This window comes from Pelodiscus sinensis, chromosome 4, assembly GCF_052426305.1.
Source record: "Pelodiscus sinensis isolate ZL-2025 chromosome 4, ASM5242630v1, whole genome shotgun sequence".
Lineage (NCBI taxonomy): Eukaryota > Metazoa > Chordata > Testudines > Trionychidae > Pelodiscus > Pelodiscus sinensis.
In genome coordinates this window covers 103,413,999-103,434,476 of record NC_143055.1, presented here as the reverse complement: position 1 = coordinate 103,434,476, position 20,478 = coordinate 103,413,999, and the positions used below count along the sequence as shown (strand labels likewise).

Here is a 20,478-nt window from a genome sequence, read left to right as displayed (position 1 = left end):
ATATAATACAACCAACAGTCCCCTTTGCAGTATGGTTGACCTAGATGTGAACCTGTGCATTCCAGATGTGACACTTCAAACAGGAAAAACTGCTAGGCTTACAATGTAGTCCCCTGAAAATTATCTCTGTTCAAGTAAGTGCTTGAGTGTGCCTCTCATTGATCCTCCCATTATTTGGTGTCACATAAGTGATGGTGAAGGAGGAGCTGGGAAGCCTGACTGAAGGAACAGGATAAGGCAAAGGGGTATTGAGAGATTTAAAAAGTGAGAAAGTGGATGGGGCATTGTGCAGGGGAGCAAAGTTGAGACAGAGAGAAGAACATGTGAAGGAGACAGTTAAGTGCATTGAATCAGGCAATGCTAATCTCACTGAGAAATGTGGTGTGGGTAAGAGGAATCCATTGGGTGCTCAGAGGTAGTAAGGAAAAATAAAATTATTTTAATTAAATATGTTTTAATGAAAGTTTTGGTATAACAAGACTGTTAAAGAAAAGTATAATTGTTTAATTTTTCTCCTAATATTATTGCTAATGGGCGGCTTTCTAATCATATTGAGACACTTCACAATGTGCATCACATTCCAATATTGCTTCTTCTTAAAAGGCTGTGGCACTCAGTTTTCAGTCTGGTGCTTTTCTTTGCACTTGTGATATTGCAAAAAGCCTGGATTGACGCCCATGCAGTTCTGTCTTTACAGCAGCCTTATTAGTTAATTTGCCTTCCTTTTTACCCTGTGTCTGGCAGGATGCCCTTCAGAAAATGCAAAGACACTTCATATCCTTCAGGGCCTCATCAAAAGACTTTTGAAATCGATGGGTTTCCTTCCATTGCTTCAGTGGGCCTTGGACAGGACACTAAGTGCCTGAGATGATGGAACACAGCACTTTCCCATTGCTCCACTGAGTTAGCAATGATAAATAGACAGTGCTAAAGACTAGGTTTAAAACCCTGGTACCTATTTAATTGTAGCTACCTGAGAGCACAAAGTTCCTTCTTACCTGTGTGGTAAAACTTTCCTGAAAATCCAAGGTTGAAGGTAAAATTTGCAACCTGAGTGCGCAGTAAATTTTGAGTCTCTAGTAACGCCTGAAATAAATAAGAAATTAACATGCATTTAGAAAAATAAAATATAAAATTTAGGAATGCCTTATATTAAAATGTATGTCCACCAATGAGACATAAATTTAAGGTCTTTAAATACATTCTGTGGTTTGGTGCTAGGGTCATTTGGTTTTTCTTTAGTGTAATAGTAAATAAAATTTGGACATTTAAGAAGGTGCAGGACCAACATCATTGGTATGGTATCAAATTATGTGTTGGCTTTGTAATTTGGAGTAACTAACAGGGCAAAATCCTACATCTAATTTTACATGTTTTGATGTTCTGCATTATTTGAGCTGGACTTCCCCACAAACTTAGATGTAACAATATCATAGAATCCTGGAACTGGAAGGGACCTTGAGAGGTCATAAAGTTCAGTCTCCTACACTCAGAGCAGGACTGAGTATAATTGCCTGCAGGCAGAACCAAACCTAGGATCTCAGTGCATTCAGCCCATAGGGCTTGAGCTATAAAGTCAGCTGACATATACTACTGATATACTAACCACAAACACAGTGAGTTTGTATGTGTAACCCACACACCTTCCGGGTGTAGTGTATTATCCCATCTAGTGGCAGAGAGACAATTTACAGAGAGAATGAGTGGCTCATGCACTAAGCTCCAGAGTTCCTAGGTTAGATGCTGCCTATTGGCATTACATATGTAAAACCTGAATAATGAAATTTACTAAAACTTAAAATACAATAAAAGTATTTCTTGCCAGCATGGGCATTAAAGGAATTTGGTTTCACTTACCTGTAAAAACTTCTTTAAAATAGCTTGTGGGCCAAATTCAGCTAGTGTAAATGGACAACTTCCAATTCACTTCAGTGGAAATTTTGTCCATTTACCTCATGGCTATTTTTTTATTATATCCTTGAGGAGTTTTTTCTAATAAAAATGTATGTTCCTAAAAAGTGCAAGAGTCTAACTTTTACTGGAGAATAGTTTCTGCCATTAGCCTGACTGCCTCATAAGTGTGTCTCAGTCAATTCTGTGTACATCATCACTAGAAGTAAAAGACAGAAATAGTTCTGACTCTGTGCACTTTCAGTCTTTGACGTCATTGATGAGACTGCCATACAGTGATGCTTCCAATGACTGTTTTACTACACAAGTGTCTTTCCACTTGGATCTAGTCTGAGAACAACACACATTTAACATCCGTCATGCTACCAGCTGGATAAAGCTTTCATCTCTCTACTGGCCCAGCCTGTTTTTAGGTTTTAGGTGGTAGAGAGCTCTATTTATCAGCAATCTTTTGAACTCCTATCATGTTGCTCTTAAGAAATAGTCTAAAGATATATTAACAACATTTCTAGTAGTCAGAAATGTGTATTTTTCCACTGTTCAAAGAAAGCGGCAAGAAATGGCCTTGAAAGTAGGAATAAGAAATCCTCCGGAAAAGGGCTTATTTTCCGGAGAATCGCATCTAGACTGGCGCTTTTCTCCGGCTTATCGCCAAGCTGGAAAAAAGCGGCAGCCATGTAAATGCAAATGCCGCAGGGGATATTTAAATCCCCCGCGGATTTGCAATTCCAACTCGTCTCATTAGCATCCCTTTTTTGGAAAGGGATGCCAATGTAGACGTAGCTCATATAATACCTCCTTTCATGGCATGGACAGAGAGTCACTAATCATTACATTTGGCAGTTAAAGGGAAATGCTTAGCCCAGTTGTCTTAGTGTTTGAAAGTTAAAAAGCATTTCTGACCACCAATTAACTACGAGAATACATGTTATTTTCAAATATCTTATCAGCTGAAGTGTGTGTTTGTGATAACAGACAATTTGATAAAGATGTATGTCATTTGAAAGATACACTTGACTTCCACACAAACTAAGAGACAGTCAGCAAGTTTTTATTTTCCTGAATTTTTAAAGTTAACTATATCGTTTTAAGATTGAGATAACAAGAAGTAGCATCAGAACCATTATTTAAGGAAATACATTAGAAAGGTACAACAAAGTAAAATCTAACTGTAATAACTGTGCCTTAGCAATGAATATTAAGAGATCAATATTGTCTCCAGCTTATCGTGTTGTACATTTTTAAAATAAATGATTTATCTTTTGTGATCCCTTCCCCACGCAATGTACATCAGTGCTTGATCTGCACATTGCAATATTACACATTACGTTTTATGAGATCAAATGCAAAGGGGACCAGTAGACAAATGTAGCAATTATGTTCTAGCATATGAGAATTATAAAATGAAAATAGTCAGCACCAGAAATAGTCACAGGGGCAGATCTGCAGCTTATGAAAATGATCATAGTGCCATTTAAGTCAATAGAGCTATGCGGAATTCTTCCAGTTTAGAATCTGGGCCAATATATTTAGAAACATAGTTTTCCAATATGTGAAGCACTTTATATAATTTGGAAAGTGCTTCTTACATTTCAGACTGGTGTGCTGAGCAAAATCAATGTGTGTCTTTGTGGATGAAACACCTTACAATATTAATTAAAACATGATATTCCCAGATATGTGAAATAAACTTCTTGTTTTATCATCTTTTTTTCCAAATCTCCTAGCAATGTTATGCTATCATCTTATTTCATAAGATCACCCCTTTCCCCCCCCCCCCCAAAAAGGAAGGGGGAAGCAAGAGAGAAAGGAACATTCCATCCCAGTGAGGTCTCATTAAAAAAGCAGAAGAAGGATTAAGTTATAAATCGTGTAAACTATGGTATGTCACATGATTTTTCAATTTAATGGGTAAATTGATCACTCAGTGGCTTTTGCTGAGCACTGAAGACTCTTGTTTTGTCATTTCAGAATAAAGCATATCATATATTCATTTATATGGAAATTAATTTACATGGTCTCATTGTATATTAACATTATATAGATACTCTCAGAGAGATGACTCCTAACATTTCACCAAACATTGCATTATTTGTAGGTGTGGGGAATGTCTTACACAGATCTCAGTATCCATCTGCCTTGGGAATAACTGAACCCTTTCCTTATTTTTAATCACTTCTTATTCCATCACGATTCTCATTGACTCCAACTGGCTTCAGCAATGATTTTTCTAGGTGAATAATGAACTCTGTTGTGCTTTGTAAGCACAGTCCATAGTAATAGGGAACACAGACCTACACCACACCAGGAGAGCGGCAGGTGGCATTCAGAATGTCTCCTGGACACACCCGGACTGGTTGCATGCCTGCTTTTTTAACAAATGAAATTTTTTACCATCTGCATTAGTGGCCAGTTCTGGTGCCTGCATAGAGCCATGGCCCACTCTTCCCTGCTCCCTTTATGGTATGGTGTGATTCAGCAGATCAGGAAGGGTGCAGTCCCTTCATCCCCTGAGGTCAGGGATTGATCCTTATGCAGGCTTTAGAAAAGGGGCAGGCTTCACTCACTGCGCAGCCACATACAGACCATGAAGAATTTGGCCAAGGGAAAGGACTGCACAATTTTAACCAATGGAAATTTTACCTGATTTAGTCCTAAATAGGACTCTTAGGGTACATCTACACTGCAACACTATTTCAAAATAACTTAGTCTGCGTCTACACAGCCGGCAGTTATTTCAAAATAGTTTCAAAATACTGCCAACCTGGAAGATTTCTTACTCTGACTCCTATAACCCTCGTTGTATGAGGAATAAGGGATTCAGAGGAAGAGTGCTCTATTTCAGAATAAGTGCTATATGGATGCTCCCTATTTCGAAATAAGCTATTTAAAAATAAGATACACAATTGACATAGTTCAATTTGCATAGCTTATTTCGAATTAAGCCCTGCAGCGTAGATGCACCCTAATTACTGCAGATCTTCCTCCAAGCAAGATTATTCTCCCCAAACCTGGCTGCTTTGACCTCTGCCAGTCTCTACAATATGATCTCCCCACATGAAATCAGGCTTCCTTACTCCCAACTCTCAGCAGTCTCCCACTGGTTTGGGCTTTCTTCTCAAGGGAGACATTCAGTTTTTTCCACCATCAGAGGCCAGAGAAACCTTCCCCTGCTCTTTGGACAAGCTCATCAGGTTCCTGATCTCCCCCATTCTACTTCAAAACCAGCACCTCACTTGTTGTTTCTGACATCAGCCTTGAGTTCACTCTGCATGTGTTATGTGGATTCTGTTGCAAACACCTATTCCCTACTTCCCAGCTGAACACATTTTTTCCTTTCAAACCTAGTCCAAGCCTTCTCTCCCTAACAACAGTATGTTTACATCTGCCTCAATATGCATCCCCTCTATCACACTCTCTTCTTTACTTCACCCATGCTCAGCATCTTCTGTTGTCTTTCATCTAGTCACAGCTCCAGCAGATTAAGTGCTCGTGACTTGTACACAAGGAGAAGTCCACACAGAGGAATACAGAAAAAACTGGTCAACTCCTATGGTACTTGACTACTTTTAGGGGCTTAATTCAAAAGGGATGTATATACCTAACTGCTACTTGAGGTACCTAAATCCAAAATATAGATCCAGTCTTGCTGCCCAGCTGCTACTTATACCTGCAGGTGCCTGCATTTCTTCCAGAAAGCCATGATTCTAGGTCATACCTAGGCCGTGGGAGATTCTCAACATTGGTAGTCCTCTACCTAGCTTGTGTGAGTGTCCCAGTCCCATAGTTGTTCTCAGAGCATGTCTAACTCAGAAAGAAAACATAAGAACATAAGAATGGGTGTACTGGGTCAGACAAAAGGTCCATCTAGCCCAGTAGCCTGTCTGCTGACAGTGGCCAGCACCATGTGCCCCAGAGAGGGTGGACTGAAGACAATGATCAAGCGATTTGTCTCCTGCCATCCCTCTCCAGCCTCTGACAAACAGAGGCCAGGGACACTATTCCTACCCTCTGGCTAATAGCCTTTTATGGACCTAACCTCAATGAATTTATCTAGCTTCTATTTAAACTCTGTTATAGTTCTAGCCTTCACAGCCTCCTCTGGCAAGGATCCTCCCTTTCTCCCCCAATCACCTAGGTTGTTAGAGCACATATCTGCACTGTAGGAAACATGGAGTCTAATCCCCATACTAGCTGATTTGGAACAGGGGCTTTAAACCTAGTGTCTGACCTCAGTAACATAACCACTGAATCATATAGATTGCACATAATCTTTCCTGTTTAAGATTTTCTAGTTTGCATATAATTCTTAAGTGGTCATCAGCACAGTGACTAGAATTTGGTAAATGCTTTACTTCTAGATTATAGAAGTCTCTTGCATGCTCTCTTCAGGCTAAGGAATTTTTAAGCAATTTATTCAAAGTGGAACATCTGCAATAGAAGAGGACCCACCCCATAATGCTCTATGGCATCATGGCAAGAACACTCTCTTTTGAAAATCATAAAGAGCTATGGGTTGGAACCTGAGACTATGATATCCTGGGGAAGAGCTTTAACCACTAAGATATTTGGGAAGGCTATACATGTCATTGTGCTTGTGAGGAAGGGAAAATCTGGTTTACATTAACTAAGCAAGTATTTACAGCTAAGAATACCAAATGGAGATTAACATCACCTTACAATCCAGAACTAGGTACCTATGGCCCAGATCCTCAAAAATATTTAGGTTTCTAATTTCCATGGGAGTTAGCTGACACAATACCTTTGAGATGGTAGGACTATGTCCCTTTGGTTTCACCCATCTCCTTGGCATTTCTTATGGGCTAGTTTAATCCACTTCCTGCTCAGCTTTCTGCGTTCCATGATCTCATTCTTAGGGTACATCTAGACTGCAAGGCTATTTCAGGATATTGGAGGTGGAAATGGCTATGCCACATCGAAAGAACACGTCCACTATTTCAAAATAATTTTTGAAATAACGGATGCACTATTTCAGCATCCCTGTAAGCCTCATTCCATGAGGATTAAGGGATGTCTCAAAATAATGCTTTATTTTGAAATGTGGCGCTTTGTAGACATGCCAATTTTGAAATAGCCTATTTCAAAATAAAATCAAAATAAAATATACAATTTGCATAGCACAAATTGTGTATCTTATTTTGATTTTAAAGTGGAGTCTAGATGTATCTTTAGATGCTTAATTCTCCCTATGCCTCCTCTTTCATAGAGAGTTTGGGCACTTAACTGAGGCTACTGATTGCATGAGGCAGCAAGGCACCTAAAGTTAGGCATTGCAATGCTGAGCCTAACTCCTATTTGTGGGTCAAGCCATAGGTCTGTAGTGATATCTTTGGCCAGAGTATTTAGGTGCCTTTTAATTTTTGCTTACTATATAGTCATTAAAAAAAATCAATGGAAGTTCTTCTGAGTAAAGATTGATGAACAGGGTCATTAGCATAGAATAACTATTTAGAAATGGTGATCCACTTAAAAAACTGCAGATTTGATGGGTGATTCAAAGCCAATAATTGAACTAATGCCATTTTATTCTGAATAAGGAAGTTAAGTAAATGTAATAAAATAATCATTTTATAAGGAAAGAACCACAAAGCGTATCTGCATTTGCTGAAACTTTGCTGGACTAAGCACTTCTGTTAAAGGTAATCAAAGTGTTTCTTTCAAACAGGGCACTTAATTAAGTGGAATTTTTGAAGAATTTTGAGTTTCATTTTATTAACTGATTCTTCACTTTGTCAGTAAGTCTACCTTTCTCTACGACACCCATAAAATAAATCTTTCCCATATATTGCATTTACACCCAGCAATATTTTACATTAATCCATATAATTACCTTTTGTAGATCTGAGTGGTTTTGTCTTTATTCTTCATAATTGGTGCACCTACTAAGTAGGAAAGATATTTTCCCATAGTGTCCTTCTTAATTACAACTGTATCCTTCATTTGCATAATAAACTTTTGGGGGAAATTTCTCCAGTAACATTTCATGGCTAATAGGAAGAAATTTGCTTTCCTTTATTAAGTACATTAAAACTTCATGCCCCAGACATCACTGACGGTAAACATTTGATTCTCCTCAAATTTAATGCACCAAGGCATTTTGCTCTGCCATATTAGGTTTATTTATGTGCTGTGTTCTGGATTGTTAGCTGCTAATGAGACTTCAGCTCTTTTTGCTCTAAGGCCTGAACACTAACCTCATTTTAATGAGTTCATTATTTGCTGTCTTCTGAATGGAAGACGACAAATTTTCCTTTTAATTAAAGGTCAAAACACCTCTGGCTAAGGAAAGTGAAGAGGTTATCAAACCCTTAGAGAAGCCGAAGGAATGGCTTTTTCTGATATCTACACCAAGCAGAGGCAGGCCAGATTGGGGTGAAAGGGGTTTCTCTAGGGACTAACATTTTAATGCAAGCTAAGTGATAACAACACCAAAACACATTAGCTAGAGTTCCTAAGCCATTGCAAACAATAACAACACCCCAAAACAAACCCCCCAAAGTCAGCCAAAATAATTAAAGAGGCTTTATTCCTAACCCAGAGGTTAGCATGGATCAATACCACTGCTAAAGCATGATTTGTTGTTTGAGTGAGGACAGATGCCAGATTGGTTTTTGCAGCTCAGTTTATCTCAGATTGCATATCAGTGTAAGTGAGTTGCCATCAATATTTTTGGTGCTGCTTCTAGTGAGAATTATATGAGAGGCTTAGTGAACATTTCATTTTAATGAATATTATAATCATCTTCATGTGAAATTACAATGGCTACTTTAGGCAGATTGAATAGAGGTATACAAGTAATACTAGAGGTATTCACTTGTATAGCACTTTGTCTTTGAAATGGTGTACAATGATTAGTTAGTGATTGGCAAGATTTGCTACCCTATCTCATGTTGAGTCATATCTTACTTCAGAAACCATTCCCCTTTAAACATGACTACTTATGAGTAAGGTACTCCTCCTAAGTAAGGGGATCTCATTCTGGTCCTTAATTGCTTAATGTAGAAAGTGAAGTAAAAAGGATTGGCTCAGGAAAGGATAGGCTTCTTAACACATTGTGGAAGGCTCACTCCTTAGTGACACGATCCCACTCAGACACGGGTAGGTCCCTGTCTGGGGTACAAGATAAACATATTCCTTAAGATGTCTCTACCTTCACATTGGGCAGCACCTACAGTAAGCTAACCCTGCAAGAAGTAAGTCACTGGCCACAAATAAAAATAATAGCTCCTCATCAGGCCTACCTTTGCTTAGGGAGCCCTGGCTAGTGGTAATCAAGCAGTTCCTGAGCCCAGCAAGGCTTCTCTCTGGGACTGAGAGTTAGAGCTGAGCTTTCCGGCCTAGCAAGCCCCCAACTGAGCAGGACTGTACTGTGTTATCCCCTCCCTCCTGAGAGGGGAGGGGATAAGACACTTATCTACTGAGTGGCAGGCAGAGGTGGGGCCCAATTCTGACACCAAGGGTAGGTCTAGACTACATGCCTCTGGTGACAGAGGCAGGTAGATTAGACTACCCGACATAGGAAAATGAAGTGGCGATTTAAATAATCGCCGCTTCATTTAAATTTACATGGCTGTCGCACTGAGCCGATCAGCTGTTTGTCAGCTCAGCAAGGTACTCTGGACGCTCCGCGGTCGACATCAAAGGCATTTGTCGACCTCCCAGGTATGAGGCATGATACACCTCATGATACGCCTCATACCTGGGAGGTCGACAAATGCCTTTGATATCGACCGCGGAACATCCGGACTACCTTGCTGGGCCAACAAACAGCTGATCGGCTCAGCGCGGTAGCCATGTAAATTTAAATGAAGCGGTGATTATTTAAATCGCCGCTTCATTTTCCTATGCCGGGTAGTCCAATCTACATGCCTCTGTCGCCAGAGGCATGTAGTCTAGACTTACCCCTACTGTATCACCTGACTGAGCTCACAGCTGGGATGCTGAGGGTTGCCAATTTAGGTTGGAGGTACTCCTGAGGATTTCATCACATGACATAATCTTTAATCAATGCTTAATTTTTAATTCCTGGAGACTCCAGGGCAACCCTAATGGGCTGGCAACCCTCATTGATCCTGGCAGTACCTTCCCCAGATCTGAAAAGGAGTTCTGTGTAGCTTGAAAAGATGTCTCTCTCGCCAACAGAAGATGGTCCAGAAAAAGATATTACCTCTCTCACCATGTCTTTCTGAGTTCACAAAAGCTTTTTAACACTGTCCTGGCCAAAGTGGGATTTGTATACCCCATTGCAATAATACTGAAAGATAGGGAGGATGGGGCATGGAGAAGGTATTTCTGCTATCTAACCTTTCTCTGATTTGCTACTACCATCCTGAATTATGCTGTTTCCACATTATCGTCCTCAGGGCCAGCCTGAGGCACACCCCCCCATCCCCCAGGACACGGGCCTCTCCTTTTCCCCACCCCTGCTCTACTCCTCCTCCAAGTCCCACCACTGTTCCATCTCTACAATGCAACCCAGAAGATTATGAGGGCCTGGCACGGTGGCAGCAGGGTTTGCCTCATCCTCAGTCACCACACAGGTGATGGAAGCTGCCGGGGCCTGGCAGCCTGCCATACTCCACTATGCCGCTCTCTCCTGGTCCACTGCACAACTCTTTTTTATGAGCAGCAGGAACCAAAGCAGTCTGGTTCCTGCTGTTGCTGAGAAGCCATGTGCAGTGGGCCAGGAGAGGGTGGCAGGGCAGAGCGGAAGAGTGGGGAGGAAGTGACCCCTACTGCTGCCATAATAACCCCCAGTCCCTTCCATCCATAGGAAGATTGGAGCAGCTATCACAAGGCCCCCAAAAGCATGGGGCCTAGGGCAAGTGCCCTAAGTTGTTTTATGGATAGGATGGATCTGATTGTCCTAGAAAATTACCGTTACTTGGAAAGGTGTTCTGATATCTGACCAGCAAGAACAAGGCAACTAATGCTTTGGTATTTTTCATGCCTATATCATGATTTAAAGGTGTTATGACAGAGTATTGTAAACATACAGTGGCTTTCCAAGTGCTCTGGGTCACACTTCATTATAGAGGAGAACTTTGTGCATAGTAGCAATCTCATTCTTGCCAATTTCTTTTCCTTTTCCTAGTTTCTAAAAATTTGGCCCAAATCTTTTCTAATGTGTGTGAGGTCTATCTTTCTGAAGCATTATCCTCTCTTTACTTGTTAAGAGTGGTTCTTTAACATCTGCCACTAATGCTTTGCATTAATATAGTGCAGAGGAATGCTTGCTAGAGGGAATGGTCACATAGCCCCGGCTTTCCTCCTCATCAGCTGCTAATTTGCAGAAGAAAGCTAAAATACAATAAATCATTCCTCAAATGTTTCTTTTCCATGTAAACAACTTTGATAGTTGTTGTAGGGATGTGTGAGGGTGGCCTGTGAGGACAAGAGGTGAATCCCAGTTCCATCTCTTTCAGATCTATGCAGTAGAAAAGCCTGACAGCTCTGATACAGTTATTTTAATCTTCAAAGCAGCATTAGTCCTCACATTTCTGAAGTACTTAACCAATATCAGTATAACAGACAGGAATATTAAACAGAGAAATTAAACAACGTCATATCACAGAAAGAGTCAGGGTTCATAGTCCTGTTTTTCGACCAAACTAAAATGAAGAGCAATCCATTCTATTGTAGCTCTATTGGTCCTCGCAAAAAAAAAAAAAAAAAAAAAATCAGATAAGGGGTTAGATTCTGATGCCAGTGAAGTCAGTGGGAGTTTTACCATTTATTTCCATGGGCCTACTTGAGAGACACAGCATGATAGTCATATAGTCCATTCCCTCCTTCTGGCAAGAATAGCCAGTTCAACCTATTACCATTTTGATCATAAAACATCCCCAATGTATTGACTATCAGACAAGCATGGCCCAGTCTGGCAGAAAATTTAAATACATCCCTCTCACATATCAATGCTCTACTTTAGGACAATCTATGGTTGAAAATTGACAAGAAATGGTGGAGACAGTTCCTCCATGGATAGAGATCTGGCTCACCAATCTCATTGACCTGACAAATAAAGGAAGATAGACCTCAGACTCATTAGAAAAGATTTGTGCAAATTTTTAGAAACCTTTGATTAATTCCTAGCAGAGAAAACAAGATGTTGCTCTTTTTCCTCTTTCTTCCCTTCACCTCATTTGTTATTTTTCTTTTTTCCTTTATTCACATTTCTTTAGTTTTTGCTCTTTTGTTATTTTGTAATCTCTCCTTATTTTGGTAAAAAACTTCAATACAATATAAATAAAAAGAAACTCGTTGATGGTATAACATGATTCTAAATGTGTGGAGCCAATTATTAAGTTATACGCCAGAGTTTTAAAGGTATTTTGGCACCTGTAGATCATACCTAGTGGGATTTTAAAAAGCATGTAAGTAGTTTGGTGCCTATTTGGCACCGAGATCAATCAGCATCTTTAGTCTCCTCTATACTTTCAAAAATTTGGTCTTGTGCAACAATTGCACGAAAGATGAGAATGGAAAATTCATCACTATGGCAGAATCAACAACATTTTGCCTTCCCCCCCCTAAAACTGAGTTTGAACACATAACATCTGTTTTTATTAGCATATTTATGCATCCCTCTTCTGTTCTGAAATTTGATTTTTCCTTTTCATATGTGTTCATTTTTTTTAATTGTATCCTTTGGTATATATGGTTATGACTATTTTCTTCCACTATTTGATCTGAGGAAGTGGGTCTGGCCCACGAAAGCTCATCATCTAATAAACCATCTTGTTAGTTTTTAAAGTGCTACATAGTCCTGTATTTTGTTTCAGCTACACCAGACTAACATAGCTACATTTCTATCACTATGACAAAGCAGACATTGATGATTTAATGTCTTTATTATTCAATGACGTAAGTAATATTCCAACAATACTATGCAGACAAGTCAAACTCTTCCATAAAGACAGCTGTTGTGAAAAAAGAATAATAAGTCACAAGAAAAAAATGAGTCACAAGAAAAAAAATTGGTAATCACCACGTATCATTGGCAGGAAAGGAGGGTGACAAATTGTTCAGGGGGAGCAGAAAGGGGAGAAAATTGAGCAACTCGAAGGCTGTGTCTAGACTACATGCCTCTGTCGTCAGAGGCATGTAGATTAGACACATAGGCAAAGGCAAATGAAGCCACGATTTAAATGATCGTGGCTTCATTTACATTTACATGGCTGCCGCCCATTATTCCTCGTGGGATGAGGTTTACCGGGGCTGCCGACAAAGGGCTTTGATGTTGGCAGGGGAGTGTCCAGACTAGCGCTCTGAGTGGCCAAACAGTTGATCAGCTGTTTGTCGGCTCAGCGCGGCAGCCATGTAAATGTAAATGAAGCCGTGATCATTTAAATCACGGCTTCATTTGCCTTTGTCAAAAAAACAAATCTACATGCCTCTGCCGACAGAGGCATGTAGTTTAGACGTACCCTAATTGTTCTCTAGGCAAATAACCCATTATAGGAAGACCGGCCAAATGTTAAACTAATTTACACCTATGCAACAAATCATCATGGGTCTGTCTACACTTGCACCCTAGTTCGAACTAGGGATGCAAACGTAGGCATTCGAAATAGACAATGAAGCGGGGATTTAAATATCCCACGCTTCATTAGCATGATCTCATCTTATGAGGAGTAATGTTAGTTCGAACCAAGGGGTTTGGTTCGAACTAACGCATCTCAGAGCGCACTTTCACTTTTGAAACAGCTGTTGAGTGGAGTAATGCACCATCGAGATCATGCTAATGAAGCACGGGATATTTAAATCCCCGCTTCATTGCTTATTTTGAATGCCTACATTTGCACTCCTAGTTTGAACTAGGGTGCAAGTGTAGACATACCTTATGTTATTAATATCATGAACATCCAGGAATCCTGCAAATATCAAGGAAATTACATCTAAGGCAATGGGAAAGAACTTTAGGTGCCACCACTGTAAATAAACCAGTAAACATATTGAAATATGGAATTTATGAGGCTGCGTAGGGGCAATGGGGTCAGAATATATATATGTATGTATACCCAGGGAACACTGAACAGGAATACATCTGAGGTAACAGTTGCTGGTTATTGAGGGCAAAAATGGACAATCTTAAGGATGAGACAACATGAGTATTATGTGAACTGTGTACAGTATAAGCAAAACCTAATATAAACAAATATTTGAGTGTAATATAATGAAAGCCTCTAAGAATTTTGAAAAGTGCCAGTATTTTATATTCTAAAGATAAGCAACTTCTTTTATATTTATGCTGATGATTAGTTTACATGACACCAAATAAGTTCCTGCCTTCATTGTGGTCTTCAAAATAATGTCCACTTTTCTCAATTTGTCATTCTGTTTGTCTCCTTCCTGTACTTATGCCTTTTTTTCAATTATTTGTGCTACTCCTAATTCTTGTTCACCCTGTTTTGAAAGCACCACATTCCTCATTCTTTCCCTTCAAGCCTCCTCTGAGGAGGGAGAATAGCTCAACATGGACATCGTGCTACCCAGTAATACCGACACTGGAGAAGCTAATGATCCAACCAGCAGACCGGATTCAGCAATGAAATTCTCTTTCTTGTGCTACTTCAGGTACATTTCGCATCTGCTAAGAAGTTATCCCCCTCTCTAAACCCAGTTGTTTTAATCAGCTTTCTAATGCTGAATTCTATTGGAGCATCATCTCCTTCTCTTCTTCTCTCCAATTTAAATTACCAACCCCTCACAAGAACTCCAAATCTACCAAGTCATAACTGAAAAATGTTAGATTTGGCTCTGCTCTTATTTATAGGGTGTCCTTCTTATGAAGTTGCATCTGTGTAATTGAGGACAGGATTAACCCCTCATATTCAGTTAAGTAAAATCAGTAATTATCTTTATTTCCTGTATTCTTTCCCTCGCTCTTTACTCCTTCCTTCATCTTTTGTCATCATAACAAGTGTTTGTCTAGTTTTAGGACATCACTTTGTGAGCTGATTCCATTCCCCCTTAAAGTTCTGGCTCTATAGTTCCACTTAAACCTATGGGAACTGGAAATAATTTTCATCTTAAATGTTCTGCACACCTTGCAGTTTCTGGGCCCTTCAGACCTATTCTAAGTGCATTAAAGGCAATGGAAGTTTGCCCACTGAAGTCAAAAGACCAAGTTCCCAGATAGAAAAGATATAATCCCAGTTTACAATTTTTATTATTTTTTTAAGATGTTATGATAATATACAGTGCTGTATAAATAATTAATAGGGTCTCTGATGATATCAAACACAGACAGCCTGTCTGCAGGTCTATGTTTTCTTATATAGCTGTGACGCCAAGCTTGACTTTCTACTTCTAGCTCCTCAGCATTTCTCTTACTCTGAGATCCAACAGGGTATGTCTGTTTATTACATGTATAAAGGAATAGTATTTTGACCTTATATGTAATAAATGTATTACAAGTAAAAGATTGTATTTTTCTTGAGTAGAATCCCTAATTTAGAACTGCTTGTGGTATTATTTGGTAACCCCTAGACTGAGAAAATTGTCAGGAGTCTAATTGCTCCTAATTCAGTTCGCAAAAGTGCAGCCAATCCAGGAAAGATTTGACAATCAGCAGGGATGAATGGGATAATATTGCACTCATGAGTTACTATTGCTAGACAGTTCTGAACTCTGTATTTCATTAAGCTGTTGATACTATAATAATAATACTTCATCTTAAACAATTGCATGGCCTGATGCGAAACTTAACCACCTCGTTACTAAGGATGATAAACAGCATCTCTTTTTCTCAGCAAAGAAGCAGTCTTTCCCAATTAGCATGAACACAAGCTGGGATTTAACCACCTGGTCGGATTAAGCTTGTTGTAAGTTTTAGTAACTAGATGCTCATATCCCAGCAGAGCTACAATAGGATTAACAGGAAGACATACACTGACAATAAACAGTTCCTAGATTTAAAATACAGAGAGGAAAATATTTTGTTTTTATTTCAGCAGTGAGACAATTCAAAGTTTCAAGGCAGTTCAATTTGATCTCATAAGTTACCCAAGAAAATATTAAAGGGTTAATACAGAATTCACAGGCTGGTCCCAAAGTGAGTAATCACTGGGCCGAACCCTTACATGATCACACCATATATAAAGCTGACCTTCAGAGAACTACAATTAAGCAACAGCAGTCTGTAATACTGCTGCAATATGTACAAGAGATCTATAGCCCGGTTTTTAAACTAGCGCTGGCCTGCAATATCAATGAGATTGCTAATTTAAAGTGTTTTGAAAAATATCAATACAAATCCAAATTCTGTTGAACATATATTTACACCAGTTCAACTAAGCTGAATTCAATACATTTGACAGGTAAAACAGCCGAATATTGCCCATTACAATTATTTTCTAGCTGAGTATGGGTATCACCCTATTAACACGAATGGGAGTTACACACAAACATCTGGGATGGATACTCCCTTAAGGCATTAATCTTGCAACAGAGCAGGGTTATTTGACTGCAGTGACTTCAAACAGCTGTGATGTAGTAGTTCATTGCACTTTCAACAGTGCAGTCAAGAGTCTTATGGACTGTCCATTATCAATCCATATTTTCAGAGGTTTATGTAGCTCCAGGGGAAAAAAGAATGCCAAAACAAACTCATTTCAGACTTAAGTTTGGTATAAATAAGGCTGAAGGAAAGGAAAAAACACCAAATGTGTTTTGCTTTTCAGAAAAGAAAACTTGACAGATATGCTATCATCATGATCCTGCCCTTTTCCCCAAGTTTTTACCGTGACAGGAAAAGCAATTACAGTATGATAGCTACATTTTCATCTTTTGAATAAAGCGTTAGTGACTGGATGAAGAGTTTAACATTCTTCATGGAGACTACCAGCATTTTCTTCTTTTACCATATTGGATAAAAAATGACAAATATCCGGTTTTCCATTTATTATATGTTTGGTTGCAACAATATCCTTGGCTCCAAAGGAGAGAGATGACGAGGAAAGATCATTGACAATGGCAACATTCCCACTGGACTTCCAACTTCCATCCTCCCTCAAAGTTGGGGTTTGCACTTTGCAGACTTCAATAGGAATGTGATTGGAATCCAAGTTCCACCTCTAAGTTTTGGTGGTGGCCCATTATTAATCTGATTTTCTTCTATACTGTATTTACTTTTGGCTAAATTGTGATATTCAATAAAAGTCCATAGTAAGGGATGATAAAAACTTGTACCACTCAGAGCAAGCACTGTGCAGGCAAGCTTCTTTGTTTTTCTTTGTGGCTGGCTGATTTTGTTGGGCTTTTCATGAAGGGGCAGAACCACAGCTTTAACTCTTGCCTATCCCTTTTAATCCTTTTGGGAGACTGAGAGCCTTGGGGGGAATAGAGATCAGTCCCTGTGCCCTCTGAGCCCCAGGATTGCAGAACTGCCTGACCCTTATTAAGGCATGCAAAAGAGAATGAAGTTCCTACACAATTTCTAATATCCACACTGTGATTCCATGTGAGGACTAGACAAAATCTGGCCATCTGTAATCATATTTGATCCCCAGCACTAGAGCTGTCTAAAATTCAGAGGTAGAACAATCAGTTATTAGCTCAATTATGTCAGATAAAAAAAACTAAACTGAAAACACTCCCTGAAAGGGGCATTGACAAGATTAAAAGCGTGTATCAATAAAAACAGCCACATCTCTGTCTAGTTCAGCGATTTGTTTTAGTGACACAGCATGGTGATTGTGCACCAATATTAATATGATAATTTAGTGTTTGAATAAAAGGCCCTAACCAAGACTAAGTTACCATTGTGTCATGTGCTGTAGCAAGAGAAGTAAAAACCAATCAAGCATTCTTTAAAAGAAAACTGTGTCATGCTTTTTTTATAATGTACCCAAGGACAATGAGCTCCTCCTGCAAGTTCTTTTACAAAAAATGAGGGACTTTGGGGTTGGATTTAGATATACTAAGATGTAATCAGAGCAGTTTCTCTGATGTTTTTACTGCCCCAATAAATCCTTTATTGGGTTAACCTTGTTCAAACAATGAAGAAGAAAGAAGAAACAGCCCTCAAAATTTCTCAACCAGAATACTTATCTTAAAATTCTGAACTGCTATCCACAAGTTTATACTTACAATTTACTGCTTATAAACTGATGTATATATGCCCCATTGTAGCATCAAGTATTTTAAACAGCGTTCTTTCAGTAATAAAAACTGAGCGTGGAGCATAGGAAATGTACTCAAAATTTGGGCCTGAACTTCAGTTTTCAGAATGGGCGTGTGTATGCTCTGAAAGACACAAGTAATGGCTCACTAGAGGATGTCTACATACATTTAAATCAGGGGACCTTAAGTTTTTTGACCAGAAGAGATAATGGAATCTGCAACAGATATTAAATGATATTTAAACAGATAATAAATTAAAGGGAAGGAGAAGCCAGCCATGTGAAAGGCAAAAGGACAGAGCAAAGCATGATCTTTCTATTTTGTTGAGCTTTCCCCCTTCAAACAGTTATTTTTAAAAGCAAGTTCTCCATAGGCCACCATTTGTAATTTTATTGTCTCTCATTGCATATGTATTTTTTTCTTAAAGGCCCCATATCGGGACCTCAAACAATTACCTGAGAATCTTTCTTTGATTTAACTCAAACCAATTGTGATGGGAGTTAGATCCTCCACACAAATTTTCAGCCCCTGATCCTAAGACTGGAATCCTAGGTGATCTGTTGGCATTTGTCCCCTTGCCATGACTGCAAAGTCTGACCCTCTCTGCATAACTCAGAAGCCATGGAGACAAAGTAAATGGTCCACAGAGAAGCATTAACTTCAGCTGTATTTTGATTAAGAGGTTTTCCAGGAAAGTATGCATTTCCTAATATCTTCTTCCTTTAGACAGCAGCAAAATTGTATGAGCTATGCAGACATATTTTGTTTCTTCAGAGGACCTTCCAGAAGCTCTGGGAAGAGAGGCAAGAGGTAAAAAACACCTGACAGAAGAACCAGTGATTGCTATTTTCCTCATTTGCTTCACCATGGTGTACAGTAGAGGAGATAATCACTCTCAACAGGTGAACTGATCGCAAATTTTCATTTTTGCACTGTAGCTCAGAGTACATCTGACATGACCATCTAGTAATTTTTCTATGTTTTTATGAATACATGATAATATGCTTTAAAATCAATATAAGATTTGCATTTCCTTGGCTTTGCACAGCATGGACCATTGTTTTTTCTTCAGAATTACAATTAATATAACCATACCACATAGAATCTCTTTTGCACTACCTTCTTATATCCAGTAATGTTTCTGTTTTACAGAAACCAAAGTTTTATGTAATCAGTGTGTTAAGGTAATGGTCTTCTTTGTCTTCAACTGATTTCAATTAGACATCTGGCTGCCTGGGAAGTGTAAGGCAGTGTGGAAACTACAGTCTCTAAAATTCAGTAGACTCCCATCAGTTTATTCCAAGACAAAATTTTTCTTTGCTTTCTGTGGAAGGATATCAAATCACTAGAGTATACTCTTGTCTGTTGCTGCAGATCATGCAGCAGCTTCATGTGGAATCCCATACTGTAGTATGCTATTCTGAGAACTGTAGTTGGGTAAGTCTTGATGACAAGAAGTCCTAACTTTATGTATATTTGATGCCTCTCTCTAGACTAGCCTTACATATCCTTAGTTTCTTCATTCCTCCTTTTCTTTCCCTCCCTCCATCAGGATGACTTGCAGTACTTAAGGAAGCTTTCCTGAATGTCCTGATCCAGGAGTGCACCACTCTTCCTGGAGTTCACAATACAAGGGGAACGCTCTCCGTTTGTACCATACCCTTTGGTCTCTCATCAGCTTCCAGGCTCTTCTTCAAAGTCACGGTGATCTTGAGGGCCAATCTATAGAAAGAAGGAAATTAAATCTATTGCTGTCTCGATGACTTGCTGATGCAAGCTCCATAATTCTGGGAGACCATTCATACTTCATAGGCAGACCAAGTGCTTGGATTCACTGTTCTCATTATGAAAAGAAAGAAATCTCTCATTTACCAAAGTTTGAAGAGATCCACATCAAGATCTTTTTCGGTCTCCCTTAATCAGAGATACAACTACTAGGTATGACAAAGTTTAACAGGCTGTGTTTCATGTGCAATTGTTCTCTTTCTCAGAGGATAACCTATTCTGAACTCTAGTGCTATCCTTATTCTATCCATCACTCTCACAGACATGACTAAACTTAAAAGGCTAACCTGTCTAAAAAAGAAACTTAAAAAACAACAAATAGTCTAGTAGCACCTTAAAGACTAACAAAACATGTAGATGGTATCATGAACTTTTGTGGGCACAACCCACTTCTTCAGATGACTGGAATATTAAAAGTCCAGATCAAAGAATAAATAAGGGAAGGGGGGAGGAGAAGGAAAAAAAGAGAAAAAAAGAGAGCCAGTGAGTAGATTGTTCAAGTAGTTACAAGAGGCTGATAAGACGTCTTTTGCCGTGCTTCTAACCATGGCTAGTGGTAATTCCATTTTCATCAGTGTGAATTACATTTTAAATTAAATTAAAATGATTAAATTTTAATCAGTGTGCCCAGTT

General features: G+C 39.1%; 1 protein-coding gene across 3 annotated transcripts in view; it reads right to left on the bottom strand.

Annotated features, from left to right (window-relative positions):
- Positions 1 to 20,478, bottom strand: part of LOC102456831 (N-heparan sulfate sulfotransferase 4) — a 259,856-nt gene that overhangs the window by 116,500 nt on the left and 122,878 nt on the right. For all 3 annotated transcript variants that reach the window (XM_075929806.2, XM_014580495.4, XM_006112754.5), the window contains exon 4: positions 999 to 1,086. In XM_075929806.2, coding sequence (XP_075785921.2) covers positions 999 to 1,086 — 88 coding nt within the window. The remainder of the gene's footprint in view (positions 1 to 998; positions 1,087 to 20,478) is intronic.